The 20,795-nt window shown below is 39.4% G+C and overlaps 2 protein-coding genes across 11 annotated transcripts in view; both read left to right on the top strand.

Moving 5' to 3' along the window:
- The window catches only part of sgk1 (serum/glucocorticoid regulated kinase 1), a 31,869-nt gene extending 28,609 nt beyond the window's left edge, over window positions 1-3,260 (top strand). For all 4 annotated transcript variants that reach the window (XM_044376494.1, XM_044376492.1, XM_044376493.1 and 1 more), the window contains 5 exons: window positions 707-943; window positions 1,047-1,142; window positions 1,246-1,401; window positions 1,507-1,596; window positions 1,854-3,260. In XM_044376494.1, the coding sequence (XP_044232429.1) occupies window positions 707-943; window positions 1,047-1,142; window positions 1,246-1,401; window positions 1,507-1,596; window positions 1,854-2,021 (747 nt within the window). In that variant the 3' untranslated portion in view covers window positions 2,022-3,260. The remainder of the gene's footprint in view (window positions 1-706; window positions 944-1,046; window positions 1,143-1,245; window positions 1,402-1,506; window positions 1,597-1,853) is intronic.
- An 8,742-nt stretch (window positions 3,261-12,002) lies between these two features.
- LOC122999535 (prostatic spermine-binding protein-like) lies at window positions 12,003-18,087 on the top strand. Of its 7 annotated transcripts, XM_044376500.1 has the most exons (7): window positions 12,003-12,169; window positions 13,045-13,069; window positions 13,378-13,440; window positions 13,672-13,728; window positions 15,886-15,965; window positions 16,894-16,938; window positions 17,062-18,087. In XM_044376500.1, the coding sequence occupies exons 6-7, from the start codon at window positions 16,899-16,901 to the stop codon at window positions 17,607-17,609; spliced, it is 588 nt and encodes a 195-aa protein (XP_044232435.1). In that variant the 5' UTR covers window positions 12,003-12,169; window positions 13,045-13,069; window positions 13,378-13,440; window positions 13,672-13,728; window positions 15,886-15,965; window positions 16,894-16,898; the 3' UTR covers window positions 17,610-18,087. The 7 variants fall into 7 exon arrangements, with proteins under 7 accessions (XP_044232435.1, XP_044232430.1, XP_044232434.1 ...); XM_044376495.1 differs by lacking the exon at window positions 15,886-15,965 and having other exon boundaries at window positions 12,004-12,169; XM_044376498.1 differs by lacking the exons at window positions 12,003-12,169; window positions 15,886-15,965 and adding an exon at window positions 12,176-12,371.
- The last annotated feature ends 2,708 nt before the right edge of the window (window positions 18,088-20,795 follow it).

Genomic DNA, 20,795 nt, shown 5'->3' with positions numbered 1-20,795 from the left:
GTTGGAGGAAGAAGGGAAACGAGACAGTAGACAAACTGTAAATTCAGAGAGTTGAGGGAGGAACAAAATATAGAGCCAGAATCAGAAACAAAAGATTGTTATTTTTATAAATTCTGCTTCTATTCAGTTTTTACAGTAACTGTGAACATGAATGCTAATAAACTAAACTCAAAGATGAGGCGGAGACATAGACAGACAGAGGGGATATCCTGTCATGAGAAGCAGAATAGAGGCCGCCGCTTTTTTTTTTCTTTTTTCTGCCTTTCTTTCTCTAAAGGAAACACCTCTCAGGAAATCATGGGGTGGGTTGGGACAGCGGGAGAGACTCGGGCCAAAATTAGCAGCACCATTCAGACTCAGTGTGTGTCTAATCGAGCTAATTTCCTGTGATTGTTGGACGAGCAAAGACAGCGCTGATTAAATATGGGGCCTTGTCAGGAAACAGGACACATTTAGTCTCCTTCTACCCTTTCTCTTTCTTCCGTTCTTTTCCCTCCATCCCACTGGTCTCTTACTCAACCTTTGGCCCTTGTTTCATCTGTCTCCCCTTGTCAAACTTTTTAAGCTGTCACCTTCCTGCCTCTTTATTTCCTCCCATCCAGTTTCCCCTCTGTCTCGGCCTTTTTCTGGCTAATCATGTCCTCTTACTGTAATTTTAGAGCCGTTGCACTGACCTTTTCTTTGGTTTTTTCTTTTTTTCTCCCAGTTGTTCTACCATCTACAGAGAGAGCGCTGTTTCCTCGAGCCCAGAGCCAGGTTCTATGCAGCAGAGATCGCCAGTGCGCTGGGCTACCTCCACTCCCTCAACATTGTCTACAGAGACCTGAAGCCAGAGAACATCCTTCTAGACTCCCAGGGACACATCATCCTCACAGATTTCGGCCTGTGCAAGGAGAACATCGAACCCAACGGGACCACATCAACCTTCTGCGGTACGCCAGAGGTAAGGATGAAATCTCCAGTTTTTGTTTCTCGACAGCACTCACACACACTGTAATATTTAGTAATGTAACTCACCACTTCTACCTGTCTGCTTCTCTCCACAGTATTTAGCTCCTGAGGTGCTACACAAGCAGCCATATGACAGGACAGTAGACTGGTGGTGTTTAGGAGCTGTTCTCTATGAGATGCTCTACGGCCTGGTAAGTAATATTCACAAAACTTACGCTTCACGCATACATCATACATATTCCACGCTCCTTGTTGTTACCAGGATGCTAACTGATTCTGTTTGTCCCTCACCAGCCTCCATTCTACAGCCGTAACACAGCGGAGATGTACGACAACATCCTGAACAAACCGCTACAGCTGAAACCCAACATTTCCAACGCAGCCAGACACCTGCTGGAGGGCCTGCTGCAGAAAGACCGAACCAAGAGGCTGGGCTGCACAGAGGACTTTGTAAGTACTTGCTCATGTGATTGCATGTGTGTATCTTTATGTTTATTTACATATTGCGTGCGTGTGTTAAAGGCTGTCATTTAATTAACTTTTATCTCTTCTCAGATTGAAATTAAGAACCACATCTTCTTCTCCCCCATCAACTGGGATGACCTCAACTCCAAGAAGATCACCCCTCCCTTCAACCCCAACGTGGTACGCTCCTTTTTTATACTCCATAAAGTGCTGATGATGGCAGATTTATGATTTTGTACAGTGTAATAGACCACAGACTTGCTAACTTGTCCTATTACCTCAGTAGTTTCATTTACATAACTGGATCAAGAGCGTGTAACATTCTCACCGTGAATTAAAACATTACCAATTATGGCAAGGTATTTTGAATGGACAACCATTACAGAGTGACTAATCCCCTCTCCCTCCCTCTCTCCTTTCCTCCCTTCCTCCCCTAGACGGGACCCAACGACCTGCGGCACTTTGATCCAGAGTTCACAGATGAGCCGGTGCCCAGCTCCATCGGTTGTTCCCCCGACAGCGCGCTTGCCACAGCCAGCATCAAAGAGGCTGCAGAGGCCTTCGTTGGCTTCTCCTACGCCCCTTCTATGGACTCCTACCTATAGGATTTAAACAAAGGCACTCAATGTGAACTCGTATTTAGACTTACAGGACATGAACTTGTGCCGTGTCCATGCACTTGCATCTTGACCGCACCCCACATTTCCTTTCAGGATGGTGGATATTTCCGAACCAACCCCTGCAACAACTCTGCATCTACAAAGACCCTGCGTTTATACATGATACATGTGTACTTGCCATAATCTCTCCAACTCTTGAATGCATTTAAGAAGCTACAAGAGGATGCCTGCCATAATAGAATGACATTGGGGTTGAAATGCAATCCATCTTACCCTGATTTACCAACGCACAAAAATTCTTCAACCTTCCACAACAGACAAAAACCTTACGACACTTCAGCCTATGATTTACCATCTTCTACCCAATTTTGGAGGTCCTTTGCACATAGCTCAGGCAGCTTATAAGCCCCCCTCGACCCTGAAGCCACAACTGACAAGCACACACACCAACCTCCATCTTTTCTCAAAAGAGGAAGGCTGGATCATACCAGCCGTGTAAAGGATTTGCATCTGCATCCATGTAGCGAAACATCTTCCCTCTTTTGACATTCTGTCCACCACCCATGGGGACCTACTTTTACCTGAGTAGCTTGGAGACGACATTCATTTTGGTGCTTTAGTGTCTTCTCATTTACTTTCTGTGTGATTGAAAAAGGGAGTCATTTGAAGCTGAATGTTACAGAGGGGGACGTCTTATTTCTCTCAAAGGTGCCTTTATTTTTTTCTCTCCATCAGATTTCACATCTTTTGGGTTTGTCTGTGTCCAAGTTAGTGTCACTGAGCTGCGTTTCATCTACTCTGCACCTGACTGCAGGTGGGAGGAGTTGGGTTGTTTTTTTTTAACTCACCAGAGAGGAACGATGTAGCACTGACTTAATACACCTGTTCTGTCTTTAACATGTAAGACGTGGGAACTCATTTGATGTGTCATATCTTCATTTGCACATAAAACAATAATGCTGATAGAGAGAGAGAGAATGAGAGCACTGCTGCTATATCATAGGTGAGAAAGAGAGTGATGTGTTCAGAAGTGTTTGTGTAGTTCTGCTTGCCAACTGCGTCCCCCTCATATAGTCTTCCATTTGCCTCACAATAATGCAACGGCGGCCTGCCGCCGGCCCAACGACATCGAAACTGAACATTCCATTTTAATATTGCTGTAATGCAGTTTGACGGTATTTAAGTTTGTTTGTATATTTGGAGTTATGTGTACTACTTTTAATGTATATTGAACAAAAAATGACTAAAGGTATGCTTAAATATGTATATGTAACAATTCATGTTAAATGTACTGTAAATTGTAAAATTGTTTAAGATTTATGTGACCATGTTTGGTTTGCAATAAAAATTTAACTTTATTATACCTTATAAACTGGAGTAGTTGAGTGGTATTTTAACTTGAATGACCAACTTTTTTATGCCACCTTCATATAGTAACCAATAATTAGTGTGCAAGTCATGGCTTCATTTTATTGATTTGCCTTTAGTCTGAATATATACAAATAACTTTCACACGTTTTAGTCAAAGAAAGTAAACTAGAAAATGTAAAGAATGAAGATCAAATGGTAAACATTTACTAGTCCTATTTGGAAGTGGCTTGAGCTACTGACCCCTGCCAAATGTCCTACATTAGTGTAGAATGGACTTTACCCCCCTCCTGCGTCAGCAAACTTACACAACAATGATTGTGACGTCCAAGTGTGTGTGTGTGTGTGTGTCTGTACAGATCTGTTTGCGGGCAAATTATTGGCTGATCTCAGACAGACTGATACGGGCACTCCAGGTCAAAAGATATTAATGAACCCAGCTCAGCAATTCACTAGAAGTTCACTAGAAGAGCAGTACAGCTGCAATCGAATGACTGATACAAGTTGAATTCATTTCAATAATAGGGTAGCAGTAAGGTGGTGTGGGGATGAGGTAGAATGTCCTTCTACTGGGGTTCAAGGTTGTGTCTCATGGTTAACAGTGTCTGGTGGACTGTCTTTGAGGAGGACAGAATGTCTACCAGATCCAGGGGGGCATTGTGTAATGTCCTCTGACCTCTAAACTTCCCTGAAAAGGGTGGAAAGTAAAGAGAATTTCCCAATGGAAATTTACATCATAAGAGGACTGTGAGGAAAGTGTCCTGGTGGAGACACATAAAACCAGAGCTGTTGTCTGGCCAACAGTTTGACATGACTGCTCTGAGAATACAATTCAGTGAGTTCAGCTCAAAATGGCAACAGTTACTGAGATTTATTATTTTTCAAAGTCATTGCAGCTCTTTTCGGCCCCAATTAGAGTTTGAAAATACTGATAATATCTTTTGCAGTTGCTAATTCCCTATCTAAAGTGATGATCTACACAAAATCTGTATGTGGTACATCTGAGTTTATACAGAGTCTTTGTATCCCCCACATAATTATACAGACAATCACTAGTGTTATTCAATAGTTTTACCATCACAATCTTCCTCTTATCATTGTCCATTGCTCTCGCTCTCAAAAACACAGTTATGCAAAAATATTACTTAATGCAGATTAACCCTCAAAATAAATGCTACATCAATAAAATGGAAAGCTGCAGCATATTAAATATTTTGGATATTATCAGTGCATTATCAACTGTACTTTACAGTCCCTGTTTGGCCTTAACAATTGTATTGGAATGAAGATGTGCTGCACAGCAGCCATTGTCTTGCATTGCCATCTGCTGGCTAAGCCTTGAACTGATGAAGTAAACCCATGTTTTGTGGTTTCTAAGGCTCAGACAACAAATGTGACACTGCAGAGAGTCAAGACAAGTGCTTAAGATCTGTTGGTGGCCTAGTCAGTCTTTTTATTGACAGTTAATATAATGAATTGACAGATTACAGTATTGTGCACAAGAGCAAAACTGCAGTACTGTGCTGTAATAGACTGAAGAAAAGGAGTGGAAGCAATAGTAGGAGAAGAGGAGGATGAGGATGGAGCAAATTAATTAATGAAAGCAAAACATTCCTAGTGTAACTGATGATGTAAGCATGTGGCTTTATTGAAAATGGGTCAATTTTTAATATATTAGAATCCTTGGATAAAATCCTTTATAACATCATGAAGAGAGACAGAGTCACAATCACTCTAAAGGTTTTCCATTTCCATTCCACTACAGTTGCAAGCAGATACAACACTGCAACAGCAAGATTACACACATTTCCCAAGAAGAGACAACAGCAGTTCAGAGCTGTTCTTTCGAAATAAGGTAAGTCTGCAGTATGGAGGTGTAGATTATACATTTTCTAAATGATCATCAGTGTTTTGACACACAGACAGGGATTGAATCACCAACCCTGAATGATTCATTATATAAGCTGAGCTGCTGATCTGGCTCTGGGATATTTAATATTCAGCACTATACAAAAGTTAAATGAATCTGTTGGTATGAGTTTACAAAAGCACTGGAGAGTATTAACCCAATTAGCCACATGGATGAAATTGATGAAAAGTGCACTTTTCTACTCATATTAGTTCAGTGTTTGTACACAAGGGACTACTAAATTTTAAAGAAATTGTGGAAAATGTATAAATATATGTAGTTACATGAAAAGGCACTATTTTTGGGCAGAATTAAAACGTGAAGTTGATGAGTATTTTCCTTAAAGTGCATTACAATCAGCTGAAACCAGTGGAGTAATTCTCTTTAAACAGCTGCATTTCACTTACTTTACACCTAATCTTTCTCCAGAGGAACTTCTGTTGATGTGTTTTAATTAGATATGAGTCTCATACATGTGTGTACCAAAATAAACATTGCTTTACTTTATGTGATCATTTTGAACAGTTCCTTAAAAAACATTCTGCTCTTATGACCAATTGATTTAGATAATGAAATATATAAACATATATGCTGTATAAATCAATGGAATTTCTTATGGACAATACAATCATTTTATTTTGTGTGTCTATTGATTTATTAACAGCAGTGGTGGAAGTACATTCACTGAAGTATTGTACTGTAGTAGAACAATTTTGGGGTACTTGCACTTTACTTGAGCATTTCAATTTTATGCCTTTTTTATACCTATTCTCCACTAAATTTCAGAGGGAAATATTGTACTATTTACTCCACTACATTTTTGACAGCTATATGGGAGTCACTATTTACTTTGTAGATTCAGATTTACACTTAAAACATATGATTAATTTATAAAGTATGATGCATTATTATATTATTAAACTGCCCAACAGTATATAAAGTCATTAATATTAGGGGAGGGTTCCTAATGGCTAAATTTCAAATGTAAATATTTGAGGCAGGGTAGAAAAATGTGGATTGAAGATAATACATTTCTTTGTTTGATCTTTTTAGCTGCGATGGACGAACAAGGGGATGGATCACACGTCATCAATGCGGGTAAGACATTCTACATCTATCTACAATGAACACAAAATCCACTTAAAGAAAACAGTAAATTAAGTTTTCCAGTTTAATGCTATGAATGGAAATGGTGACATTATACTCTAAATGTTCTTGTAGAACCACCAGTTCTCCCAGAAGTTGACCAAAGGGGAGATATGGAAGGCTTCATGTTTGTAAATGGCTTGCACCCTCTTATACTCATTGCACAAGAGGTCGTTGCATTCTTTCAGAGGAGCATTTGGGATGAAGATGAAGAAGGTGAAGAAGGTGATGACGCTGGTGCAGGTGCTGAGGTTGACATGCAAATAAACCAGCATGTAGAGGAGGATGAAGACCCATTGCCTGGAGTATCCAGGAGGAGGTCTAGAGAGGAAGATGCGGAAAGTGAGGAGAGTCCCAGCAAGCGCATCAGAGTGTGGAAGGAATTTGCTGACAGAGACTCAGAAGAAGACCCACTCTCCAGAGGAACCAAGAGGAAGTCTGGAGAAGAGGATGATGAGGATGAGGACAGCACCAGCAGCAAACGTTTCATATGGTGGGATGAGTTTGCTTCCAGTGACTCTGAGGAAGACAACGATGAGGATGAGGAGAGCACCAGCAGTGAATGCTTCACATGGTGGGATGAGTTTACTTCCAGTGACTCAGATGAAGACTCTCTGCCCAGAGGAACCAGGAGGAGGTCTAGAGAGGAGGATGATGAGAAATGAGAAACATGTCGACACCTTCTACAAGCCAAGTCAAGACAGTGACACAGACAGAGGGAACCAGTAACAAATCACCAGTCCACTCTTGGCCCCCAACAGATGATCTTGATGTCTTGTATGTAAAGCAACAGGAATTCCACTAGATGGCACTATTTTACTTCCCTTCACCTACATGACTCTGTCCTATATTTACAACACCACTGCATCTAATTACTCTGGATGGCATTACCCTGGCCTCCAGCTCCACTGTAAGGAATCCCCCCACCCCCCCATCTTTCTCTCTAAACCCAACCGGTCAAAGCAGATGGCCGCCCACCTAGAGCCTGGTTCTGCTTTAGGTTTCTTCCCATTAAAGGGGAGTTTCTCCTTGCCGCTGTCGCCAAGTGCTTGCTCATGGGGGCATTGTTGGGTCTCTCTGTAAATTAAAGAGTACGATCTTGACCTGCTCTATTTGAAAAATGCCCTGAGACATGAGAGATAACTTTGATATGATTTGGCACTATATAAATCAAATGAATTGAAAGTATAACCTCATTTGTACACACAAAGTTTGTCTTATTTCTGATCATTTGCTGCATGATTTTTAGCCTCTGAAATGTGATATTGTGGGAACTGCATCATCTTGTTTGTTATTAAATCAACAAGTGCATTCTCCTGAATTTCAGCCTTTTAGGTTCTGCATTCTGGCCATAACACAGGTGTGGAAATATTATTTTCATCATACAGCTGTAGTTGCAGGTTTGCAATGTGTCAATAGATGCAATTAAGTCATGGCCCTGTGAGGTTACATGAAAAACATGTTGATGAGGCTCGCCTTAACCTGGATAGCCAGTACCATCCTTCTGCCCCTTATGCCCAACATGATACTCATTAAGTCACACTAGGGTCCTCATCAGACTCATTATGTAGTTGTATATTTTGTCTGAGCCTACTTGTCAGAGACTCTTCATCATATTTATTACTTTCCTACCAATCTGTGTCCTACCATCTTCAACCAGTCTATAGCTGACTTCATGATATTTAACTGTCGACAAGAACCACCTTCACCCTTTTCTCTATATTTTGGGGCTACATGTCATTTGAGTCCTGACGTTCTATTGAAAAATTCAATCCTCTCACATATTTAGTAAGAACAGCTATGACATAGTGGTTTTCTCAAAAGTTTCACTTGATACTCATTTTGGGTTTGTGTGAGGTGGTGAGAGTGGGAGTGATAAAAATAGGATGTGTGTCTATGATCTTTGAGTCTTGTTTTTTTAACCTTTATTTATTCAGGGGAGTTTCTCCGCACACTCAAAAATAGAGGTACCAGTATGTACCTAAAAGGGTACAAATGCTTGTCACTGGGGGAGGGGACCCTTTTGAGAGACAATTGTGTACCCTTCAGTGCAGGCCCACTTTTGTACCTTATCAAATTGTACCAGTTAAAGTACAATTGTGTACCCTGCAAGATATAAAGTACCTTTATACTATATCAATGTATGAAAGAACGAGATGTAAACATTGCTTAAGTGAGGTTCGTGGGCATGTACAAGTCCAATATGCTGAATCAGTTTCCTAAAACTCCTCTTTTTTTGAACATTGATACGGTCCAGGCATGATCAGTGAAGAAGGTTAACCACTCAAGTTACAATTACTGACACAGGTTTGTCTCCATCCTCAATGATGTTTGCCATGCACCTCTGTAGAGAGGTCGGTGTCTTTTTAAAATATGCAGAGTATCTTGTTGAAGACAAAGTACATGCAGATGGCTGCGATAAAGGCTTCATCCACCAAAGTGCAGGAACAAACCTCGATTCCTTCAACTTTGATGACACTCTGACACTGTTTGGAGAAGGCAATTTTCCAGTCTTGGTCTTTCAGTTGAATGGCTGGATATGGAGTTAGAGGATTATTCTGCATAAGAGAAAAAAAATGTTAGCATACATAAAAAGATGGATCTGATAAGGCATGCACAGTGATCCAAAGGAACAATAACTTATGGCTAGTGGCTATGCACACCAGGTATTTACCTCTCTAAGAATAATGAAATCCTCAATCTTCTCCTTGAAGATGGATGGCAAGAGGAGGAGTCCACCCCTGAAGTCAATTCCTAGGTCATACAGATGGTACAATTTTAAGTGCAAATACATTTCAACCAATTTTGGTTGATACTAATAACATACAAATTCCCATAGACAGGCTACTGCATTAGAGTCGCTGTTACTTCAGATACAGTACATAAACAAACTGCTACTTCAAATCAAAACTTATGTAAGAAATAAACTGAACGACATTAAGATAATGTTGCATTATACAGCCACTAGGTGTCACAAACAGATAAATGCACTAGACGGGTATTACAGCCATCTAGCAGTATTGATGGTGTGGATGGGGTTGAGCAAAAATTTAATGTGTGAGAAAATGGTGCCTAATTTGAACTATTTTTTAAACCTGGGAGGCAAACCATCACTTGTTAACACAAAATTCAGGCTGTGGAAGAATGTGGATGCAATAGTAAAATTAAATTGAAACTTAAATTTAAAAAGGTAATATCTCAGAAACAAAATGAATATATGTATCATGCCAGTACAATACCAGTTCTACCATAGTTCAATGCAACTGTACCCATTCTCTTTAGAAGGGACTGCACACAAAGTGACAGTGATGTAGCAAAATTTGACTATTTGTATGTCCTCAAATCAATACCTGTAATATCCTCGGCCAAGGTGTCCTCTCTTGTCTCCATAGCATCAACCTCACTGCACAACTAAGATTTACAAAAGAAAAATAGGAGAAAGAAAGACATATTTTATTTTAAAAATTTAAAAAACCTTTAACATCAGTTAAAAAAAAATCAGGTTTAGACATCATTTAGGACAGTGTGTGATAGAGGGTATGCCCCCTTATCCCAGCTGACATTACCACAACACTTGGATGTTTCTGAGGAAGGCTGTAGTGGCAGCCAAGACAGATGTGGTAAAATCTTACAAAAAGGAAGTTAATTACAACTGTAATAGAAGTCTATATGAACCTTTTTCAGAATTTCTGTTAAGTGTTAATATACAGACTGGGGACCAATTTAAAGCGCTTTAATTTGTCCCCTGTCCGTAGCTCTAGTTGGCATCAGCTTAACTATTTTTACCCACTGAGGATGTTCTTAGAAATGGATATTTCCTCAAGAGAGGGTTAGGGTCAGAGCTACATTAATCACACAAATGAGCTATTTTGGATTCAAAACAGTGGATTTCACTGAAAGGTGACAAGTCTGCACTCCTGGTAATACATTATCATCTCTGGTTTGCTGGGGACACAGGAGCTTCACGTTTGTTGTTCTGAGTTGATGGCTGCCTCCATCAATGTCATTGTCTGAAATGTACATTCAAAAGCTATTTAAAACACAGAAGCACTAAAACTCTGGACATACAAGGCAAAATTACTAGAGTGATAAAGAGTTACTAGAGTTACTTGGATAATGTTTTTTTAAATGTCTGATTAAGTTAGTTGTTGCAAATGTTTCAAAGGTTGTTCCTCCACGGCTTATTAATTAACCTCTGTGTCTTTGAATAGGAAACTCTTGGTGGCATAGCTCCTACTAAGGGATAAGGCAGTACTAAGATGTGTGCGTAGCTGTGGGTGAGTGAGAGGTTGAGTGAGCGCGAGCGGCAGAAAAGTGAATAAATGTACTGTAAAGGCCACAGTGTGTAAGTTCAGAAATGCTGCAGCTTGTCCAGACCAAGAAAAGTTTCGTCTGTTGTTTCTCCAACCGCTGGAAAAGTGAAGGGGGTTAGCTCCAAAGTTAGCAACAATGGGTTAGCCTAACCTGCTGACGCTAAACAGAGAAATAGAGAACGGAGAGATGTATGGCTGCTGAATCTCCCTACTTTTGCTCAGTGCCCTAGCAAACTTTTTTTTTTCTTGACAACCAACTGATGACTCAGCTTTGAGCGGGAACCAGTGAGCCCTTGCTAACAAGTTGACATTAACTTGGCTAATAGCTGATACAATTATGTGAGCTAACTAATGATATTTTCGATAACTATATTTACTTATTGGTAGTACAGAGTACTGTATAGCTAACGTTACCAGTAGGTCAATTAGTGACTAATATCAGGACAAACTTAGCAAGCTAACTATGTCCAGCCATCGCTATGAGCCATCATGCCTAGCATTAGTTATTGATACCGATGCTAACTATAGCTCTTCAGAATGTTAGCTAAATTTGGCTCATTGGTGACAGTTAACGTCGTAAAAATCACACTTCACTTACCTCGACAATCCTGAGCCTCCTCCCTGAAATGTAACTTTCACCACCAACTTTTCCAGCAGCTTTTCGGTCGATAGACCCGAGTAATATGGGAAACTTCAGCACTAGAGTCTGAGCGAAGCAGGCTGCTGGTACCACAGTCTATGGTTGGCATTTAACGTCTCTGGTATTAATGCGCCGCTGTTGCTTGCCAACCATTTTGCCATCTTGGGGAACTATATTGCTTGGAGGAAGAATGACGATTTGTTTTCAATAAGTGATTGCATTTTAAATTGCCGTGTGTCTATTTTGTGAAGTCTTACTAGGTAGTCTATAGTAACCGTTTTAGCAACTGTTTAATAAAAGCCACTTGAGGTCGTGATTTACAGTTGATTTGGAGCAGCTCTATGGAGGCCTACAGTGCATTCACGTGGGTTCGGGACCCATTTATCTGCACTGCAAACGATCTATCTGTCTTTAGAAATACAGGGACCTAAGGGCCTGAGCAATGGAGTAAGTGGAGCAAATGTATCCCCATCATTCAATTAGGGGGTGCAAAGTTATGGTTTTGCTACCCCACTTTTTGTCTTTTTAAAAATAAACTTATCATCATACAGTCCCCGCAATCAGGTGATTATATTTAAGCAGCCTATATACTATGTTCAGTAACTGACAAAAACTAGTAATAAAAAAATCACACATTTTTGGACCACCCTTTGAGATGGTTCAGTCGAACGGCTCGAACCCGTCACTGATCGTTTGCCACGGCATGCTTTGGCTGTCAATCACTGTCTGTCAACCCACACAGGAGTGAGTGACAAAGGTGAGCAGCAAACCGGGTACTTTGGTAACGGCCGATAGACGGTGAATTAACAGTGTTATGGGTCGGTGTTTAATTTAGCGTGTATCTGATTAACCAACCATTACGTATTTTAGTGAGAAATCTTAATTTTTGAATCGGTTCGCCCACTAAAATAGCGCAGCTAACTAACGGAGGCTTTTAGCGGTTGAGGCGACAAAAGTTTGTACGAAAATACAGTTTATCTTTATGGATTATATTGATGCCAAATTGACGAAAAGACTGTCGACATATTAATCTTATGTCTCTAGAGTTATATGTTTAATGTTTAATGTTATTAATGTGTCATATTATACGGTATGTTGGAGTTTGGTGTAATATTTTCCCCGGAGCAAAGGGAGCTTCAGTGTAATTCAAACTAATATGTATATTTTCTAACGTTTTGTCACCACTACAGAAACACCAGGTAACTGCTTAAGTACGATTAAGTTGTCTGACGTCGACTGCTGTAAGTTATTGGTTCGATTAATGGTTTAATAATTTGTATTGATTACTGACGTTGGCTGACCAGGCTAATTAACAGCTAACTGTAACGTTACTCAGTGTCTAGCGGCAGTATGCAGTAAACGGTTGCCCTTTGTGTGCGTGTTTTTAAACTGTGATGGTGTCTTAAATGACTCCTGATGAAACTTGAAAGCTCAGCATTCTCGTTGTCCCTTAGTTTCTCTCTTTATAAATCACATCAACATTTATTCGCTTATAAAAAGCTAATATTTCTCAGTATAATATGACCTCTTTCCGTCAGCTGCTGTGTGTCTGCAGTTACTGGTTTTTCACACATTATTTCAGGCCAGTTGAAGGAATTAAACCTGTGACTTTCTTCCTTTATATAATTATAGAAGCTGCCGCCAAAAGTGAGAAGAGGTGAGAAGATATTGGTGAAAATTGCAATATTAATTCAAGGTTTTTCTGGTAATGATCTTTTGGCAACATCAGGGAGCTGACAGAGCTGACTCCCTGAAAAGAGCCAAAGTGCCCATTACTAACCTCGGATACAGTATCTTATGTTCATTTCAGCTGATATTAGGCTATGCCAAAAAAATAATAATAATAAATTTAAACGCCCCCAGCAATTAAACAATGCTGCACAGAATTTTCATTGACAGTAACTAACTTTTAAGAAACAAAGTCTAGTGTAACACTGTCCTCTTTATTATCAATTGTCCTATCAGGAGACTGCAAGTACAAGCAGGGAAGAGGCAGGAGTAGAGACAGGTGGAGCTGCAGAAAGTGAGGTGAGGAGAGAGAACGGTGTAAATGTAAATAAAATGTAAATGGCTTATTGTTTGAAAATCCTGTCATATTTCCCTGAAAACAAAATTCAGTACCACCAGATAGTGACCATAAGCATTTATGTTCAAATGCTGATATCTTTGGCTCTAGGTAGACTTGTATCATAGCACCTCAATAGTTTACACTCAAGGCATCTCTGTGCTCATCAACATTGTTGCTTTCACTACACTCAGGAGGACAGCACAGCAGAGCAGGGAGAGTCAAGTGGGACGAGGCCAAGTGAGACGCAGGTAATGGAAATATGACAGAAAGCTCTTGAGTGCAGGATAACTGAAATAGTTGAGGCTTCAGGCCCATTTTAGTTTAAAGAAGTATGATCCCAGTGAATAGGCGATGTCCTCTAATGTCAAAACTGAGTTGATATCCTGTGACCACCCATCTATTGGTGACCTATTATAGATATCCAAGAAAGTAGAAATTGTATTTAAGAAGACTGAGAAATATAATTTCAAATGTGAAATAGCCAATCTTCTAATATTAGTTTCCTGTTCTGATCCACCCAGTTATACACTGTTCTTGATGCAGTCTGATAGCACCCTCAATCTAACTAGTCTAAACTAGTGCAGGTGGCTGTTTCTTGACTTAATCCAAGAGGTGAGGTGGTGTTTAAATGCAGGAAATTTGTTTTAATTACAATTGTTTTTGCGCCCCCATTTTAAAACATAACCAGGCACCCATGCCTGATAGTACAGAACTGTTCTTGTCTCGTACCTCCATTTTTGAGTGTGTGAGAGCAATGCTCTCTTTTTCAGGAATGCTCTGATCACATTCACACAATTACACATGCATACCTGGAAGCTGCCCAGTACAACAACAGTCCGATCTGCCGACCACTGAGTAGCTCCACTGGAGAAGTTGAGGTTAATGGCCTTGTTCAAGGGCACTTCAGTGGTGGTAATAAGGAAGGGGCAGGCACTGCTTCTTCACTTTCCAAATTTATCCTGCCGCTCTGGGGAATTGAACCGGTGACCCTCTGGTCACAAGTTGTGCATGTGTGTATAGGCAAAGATCATTGCTTGTTTTGTTGAGACACATCTGTAAATACTCCACGTCTCTTTTAAATTAAATAATCCCAACATCTAATGAAAAATAAAGAATTAAAACTCCTACTTCCAGGGGTGGAATATTTTCAAGTACTTCCATTTTACCTGAGTATTTCCTCTTTATGTTACTTTATACCTACTCCACTACATTTTAGAGGGAAATATACTTTTAACTCTATAAGTTACTGACTAGTTACTCAAATTAAAAATGTGATACATTATAAAATATGATACATTGTTCTAGATTATATACTTATTGGATAGTTTAAAGTAGTTAAAATCAGCTCCACCCTGACATCAACATTAAAGGACTTAATGCACAATTATGCATCAATAATAATAATCCAATTATATAATAGCCAACAGTTTGACATTGCTGCTCTGACAATACAATTCAGTGAGTCTGGCTCAAAATGGCCACAGAAGGTTTTTATATTTTTCAAAGTGATTGTAGAACATCAGCTCTTTTCAGCCTCAATTAGAATTTGAAAATACTGATAATATCTTTTGCAGCTGCTAATTCCCTATCTAAAGTGATGATCTACACAAAGCCTGAATGTGGTACATCTGAGTTTATACAGAGTCTTTGTATCCCCCACATAATTATCCAGACAATCACTAGTGTTTTTCAATAGTTTTACCATCACAATCTTCCTCTTATCATTGTCCATTGCTCTCACTCTCAGAGACACACAGTTGTGCAAAAATATTACTTAATGCAGATTAACCCTCAAAATAAATGCTAGATCAATAAAATAGAAAGCTGCAGCATATTAAATATTTTGGATATTATCAGTGCATTATCAACTGTACTTTACAGTCCCTGTTTGGCCTTAACAATTGTATTGGAATGAAGATGTGCTGCACAGCAGCCATTGTCTTGCATTGCCATCTGCTGGCTAAGCCTTGAACTGATGAAGTAAACCCATGTTTTGTGGTTTCTAAGGCTCAGACAACAAATGTGACACTGCAGAGAGTCAAGACAAGTGCTTAAAATCTGTTGGGGGCCTAGTCAGTCTTTTTATTGACAGAGTATTATAAGGGTTTGACAGATTACAGTATCATGCACAAGTGCATCACTACAGTACTGTAATGTAACAGACTGAACAAAAGAAGTGGAAGCAGAAGTAGGAGAAGAGGAGGATGAGGATGGAGCAAATTAATTAATGAAAGCAAAACATTTCTAGTGTAACTGATGATGTAAGCATGTGGCTTTATTGAAAATGGGTCCATTTTTAATATATTAGAATCATTTGATGAAATCCTTTATGACATCATGAAGAGAGACAGAGTCACAATCACTCTAAAGGTTTTCCATTTCCATTCCACTACAATTGCAAGCAGATACAACACTGCAACAGCAAGATTACACACATTTCCCAAGAAGAGACAACAGCAGTTCAGAGCTGTTCTTTCGAAATAAGGTAAGTCTGCAGTATGGAGGTGTAGATTATACATTTTCTAAATGATCATCAGTGTTTTGACACACAGACAGGGATTGAACCACCAACCCTGAATGATTCATTATATAAGCTGAGCTGCTGATCTGGCTCTGGGATATTTAATATTCAGCACAATACAAAAATTAAATGAATCTGTTGGAATGAGTTTACAAAAGCACTGGAGAGTATTAACCCAATTAGCCACATGGATGAAATTGATGAAAATTGCACTTTTCTGCTCATATTAGTTCAGTGTTTGTACACAAGGGACTACTACATTTTAAAGAAATTGTGGAAAATGTACAAATATATGTAGTTACATGAAAAGGTACTAAATTTGGGGGGGTTAAAACGTGAAGTTCATGAGTATTTTCCTTAAACAGTAATGCATCAGTAATAGTAATACAATAATATAATATACAATAATGTAATGACGGGACATTATGCAGATATGCAGAGATGATACTTTAAGTACATTTTGCCGGTATTGAAGTACTTTTAATTGAGTGAGATTTTGAATGCAGGACTAGAACTTGTAACAGAGTATTTTTATTTTGTGGTAATCATGCTACTTTTACTTAAAAGATCTGAATAGTTCACCAGTAGCATTGGATATTTTTCTCACAGTTGTAGTTTTCATGAATGCATAATAGATTAACATTTTTTGGCTGTTGTTGCATTGTAATTGTGTTTGGACTACAGAAGTTCAATGATGCAAATCAGCTGTGAGTATGTTCATGAAAAGGGTTCATATAAAAGGGATAAATCATAAATACAAATACATAAACTTATAATGTAAATGACAGTATAAAATTTGAGGGTTTCTAATGGCTAAATTTCAAATGTATGAGGCAGGGTAGAAAAATGTGGATTGAAGATAATAGTACATTTCTTTGTTTGATCTTTTTAGCTGCGATGGACGAACAAGGGGATGGATCACACGTCATCAATGCGGGTAAGAAATTCTACAACTATCTACAATGAACACAAAATCCACTGAAAGAAAACAGTAAATTAAGTTTTCCAGTTTAATGCTATGAATGGAAATGGTGACATTATACTCTAAATGTTCTTGTAGAACCACCAGTCCTCCCAGAAGTCGACCAAAGGGGCGATATGGAAGGCTTCATGTTTGCAAATGGCTTGCACCCTCTTATACTCATTGCACAAGAGGTTGTTGCATTCTTTCAGAGGCAAATTTGGGACGAAGATGAGAACATGGATGATGACAATGATGGCAACATTAACATTGTCGATAATGATCATCAAGTTGAAGACGCTGGTGCAGGTGCTGAGGTTGAAATGGAAATCAACCAGCATGTAGAAGAAGTAGATGAAGACCCATTGCCTGGAGTATCCAGGAGGAGATCTAGAGACGAAGATGCTGAGATTGAGGAGCGTCCCAGCAAGCGCTTCAGAGCATGGAAGGAGTTTGATGACAGCGACTCAGAGGAAGACCCACTGCCCCGAAGGACCAAGAGGAAGTCTGGAGAAACGGGCAGTGAAGATGAGGACAGCATCAGCGGCAAACGCTTCAGATGGTGGGATGAGTTTGCTTCCAGTGACTCTGGGGAAGACGACGATGAGGATGAGGAGAGCACCAGCAGTGAATGCTTCACATGGTAGGATGAGTTCACTTCTAGTGACTCAGATAAAGACTCTCTGCCCAGAGGAACCAGGAGGAGGTCTAGAGAGGAGGATGATGAAGATGAAGAGGGCACTAGCAGAAAACGTTTCAGGAGAGAAATGTGAAATATGGCGACACCTTCTACAAGCCAAGTCAAGACAGTGACACAGACAGAGGGAACCAGAAACAAATCACCAGTCCACTCTTGGCCCCCAACAGATGATTGTCTCGTATGTAAAGCAAGAGGAATTCCACTAGATGGCACTATTTTACTTCCCTTCACCTACATGACTCTGTCCTATATTTACAACACCTCTGCATTTAGTTACTCTGGATGGCATTACCCCGGCCTCCAGCTCCACTGTAAGGAATCTGGGAGTTATCTTAGATCAGGATATGGCCTTTAACTCTCACATAAAACAAATTTCAAGGACTGCCTTTTTTCACTTACCAAATATTGCAAAAAGAAAGACTCTCCAGCTTGTCCAGAATGCTGCTGCACGTATACTGACAAAAACTAGAAAAGAGATCGTATTTCTCCCATTTTAGCTTTGCTGCATTGGCTTCCTGTAAAATCCAGAACAGGATTTAAAATCCTTCTCCTCACCTACAAAGCCCTTAATGACCTCTCTTCTCCTCCTCTCCATCTGTACACATGCATGTGCCATTAATGTATGTTAGTAACTTTGCTTCTTCCCTGGAGTCTTTGTGCTTTCTCGTCTCACAGGAAAACTGAACATGGAGGGCTGCAGTGATGGTGGCATGGTCCTTTGGGTGTCCTGTCCTGCTTCAACACCTTCTCCTACTCTTACTGCTATCTCTCAACTCAACCGGTCAAAGCAGATGGCCGCCCACCTAGAGCCTGGTTCTGCTTTAGGTTTCTTCCTGTTAAAGGGGAGTTTTTCCTTGCCGCTGTCGCCAAGTGCTTGCTCATGGGGGAATTGTTGGGTCTCTCTGTAAATTAAAGAGTACGATCTTGACCTGCTCTATTTGAAAAATGCAAAGAAAGATGAGAGATAACTTTGATATGATTTGGCACTATATAAATAAATTGAATTGAAAAAGAATTCTCATTTGTGCACACAATGTTTGTACGGTTTGTGATTATTTGCTGCATGATTTTTAGCCTCTGAAATGTGATATTGTGGGAACTGCATCATCTTGTTTGTTATTAAATCAACAAGTGTAACAACGAGGTAAACAGACCTTCCTTATTCTCCTGAATTTCAACCTTTGAGGTGCTGGATTCTGGCCATAACACAGGTGTGGGAATATTTTATTCATCATACAGCTGTAGTTGCAGGTTTGCAAGAGACTGTTAGAGACTCTTCATCATATTTATTGCTTTCCTACCAATCTGTATCCTACTACCTTTACTCTATAACATTGAGACTACATGTCATTGACTCCTGAGGTTCTATTGAAAAATTCAATCCTCCCACACATTTAGTAAGAACAGCTATGACGTGGTGGTTTTTTCACAAATTTCACTTGATCCTCGTTTTGGGTTTGTGTGAGGTGGTGAGAGTGGGAGTGAGAAAAATAGGGTGTGTGTCTATGATCTATGAGTCTTGTTTTTTTAACTTATTTATTCAGGGGAGTTTCTCTGAGAGCAATGTTCTTTTTCAGGAACGCCCTGATCACATTCACACAGTCACACATTCATACCTGGAAGCTGCCCAGTACAACAACAGTCCGATCTCTCAACCACTGAGCAGCTCCACTGGAGAAGTTGAGGTTAAGGGCCTTGCTCAAGGGCACCTCAGTGGTGGTAAAGGGCAAGTGCTGCTTCTTCACTTTCCCCACCCAGATTTATCCTGCCGGTCTGGGGAATTCAACCGGCGACCCTCCAGTCACAAGTTGTGCATGTGTACAGGCAAAGGTCATTGCTTGATTTGTTGAGGCACATCTGTATACACTCCATGCATCTTTTAAAATAAATAATCCTAACATCAAATAAAAATATCTAATATTTAATCTAATCTAAATTTAATTTAATCTTAATTTAATCATCTAATATTTTCAAGTACATATATACCTACTCCACCACAGTTTAGAGGGAAATATTATTATTATTTTAACTCTATAAGTTACTGACTAATTACTCAAATTAAAAATGTGATACATTATAAAATATGATGTATTGTTATGTATTAAACTATACAATAAGTATATAAAGTAGTTAAGTAGTTAAAATCAGCTCCACTTTGACATTAACATTAAAGGACATATTGCACATTTATGCTTCAATAATAATAATCCAATTATATAATACATATTATAATTTTGACAAGGGCCAAAGTGCTGCATAATGAGTACATTCTTGCTGATGATACTTCTGTAGCATACTTAAAAGGATCTGAATACTTTTCCCATCACTTTTAAAACAAATCTATTGATGTATTTGTTTTTCTATTTGCAGAAACCAACATGATGCAATGTTTGACCTTTAGACTATCAATAGGTGTGTCTAATGATTATGTGGCCAATATTTTCCTGCTGGACTGATGAATTAAGGTTTCCATCTTTAATCCTGCATTAAATAAAACTGTACCATTTCAGTTTGTCATAATAAGCCAGGCTACCATCAATAAAATTGACTGAATTGAATGAAAAAAAAAGAAGTCTTAAAACAAAAAAAAATTAAACGCTTTTGTTTTGCATAGTTGTGTTTATAAACTTTAAAATTGTGTAACTCCTAAACCTATATAAGAAATCTGTGATCTGCTAAAGAACAATTGGCAGGGTGAATATATGCTGACATAGTAAAGGCCAGTCTTCAACAAGTAGGACGCCCGTAGTAATCTTGGTTACTGAGTCATTACATAACAGAGGCGCGCGCACACACACACACACACACACACGCACACACACACACACACACACACACATGCACACACCCTTTTGGTAAACTTAACTGAGGATCAAATGACAGTGGTTTAAAGCAGGTCAAACTTTGGATCCTATAGGTCATGTTTGAACTTCTAAATACATCTGCAGAAAAGTAGGCCATCTGTGAAGCAGCAGGGGCAGGTGTGACAGCTCAGTCTCAGCATTCGTAGAAATTGGACATTGGAACCGAGTAAAACAGCAGGTGGCCATCCCATTTGTTTTCACATGCAGTATGAGTGAAAGAACATTATTGATACAGGTGTTTTTATTGGTGGTTGTTGGCCTTACAGTGA

This window comes from Thunnus albacares, chromosome 16 (assembly GCF_914725855.1).
Source record: "Thunnus albacares chromosome 16, fThuAlb1.1, whole genome shotgun sequence".
Taxonomy (NCBI): domain Eukaryota; kingdom Metazoa; phylum Chordata; class Actinopteri; order Scombriformes; family Scombridae; genus Thunnus; species Thunnus albacares.
The sequence above is the reverse complement of the archived record's forward strand: the minus strand, read 5'-3'. Positions and strand labels throughout refer to the sequence as shown.

Bases quoted from the DNA above. Each gene is read 5' to 3' on its own strand.
- LOC122999535 (XM_044376500.1), top strand. From the start codon at position 16,899: ATGGACGAACAAGGGGATGGATCACACGTCATCAATGCGG. The intron at 16,939-17,061 runs GTAAGAAATTCT...ATGTTCTTGTAG, and splicing joins ATCACACGTCATCAATGCGG to AACCACCAGTCCTCCCAGAA.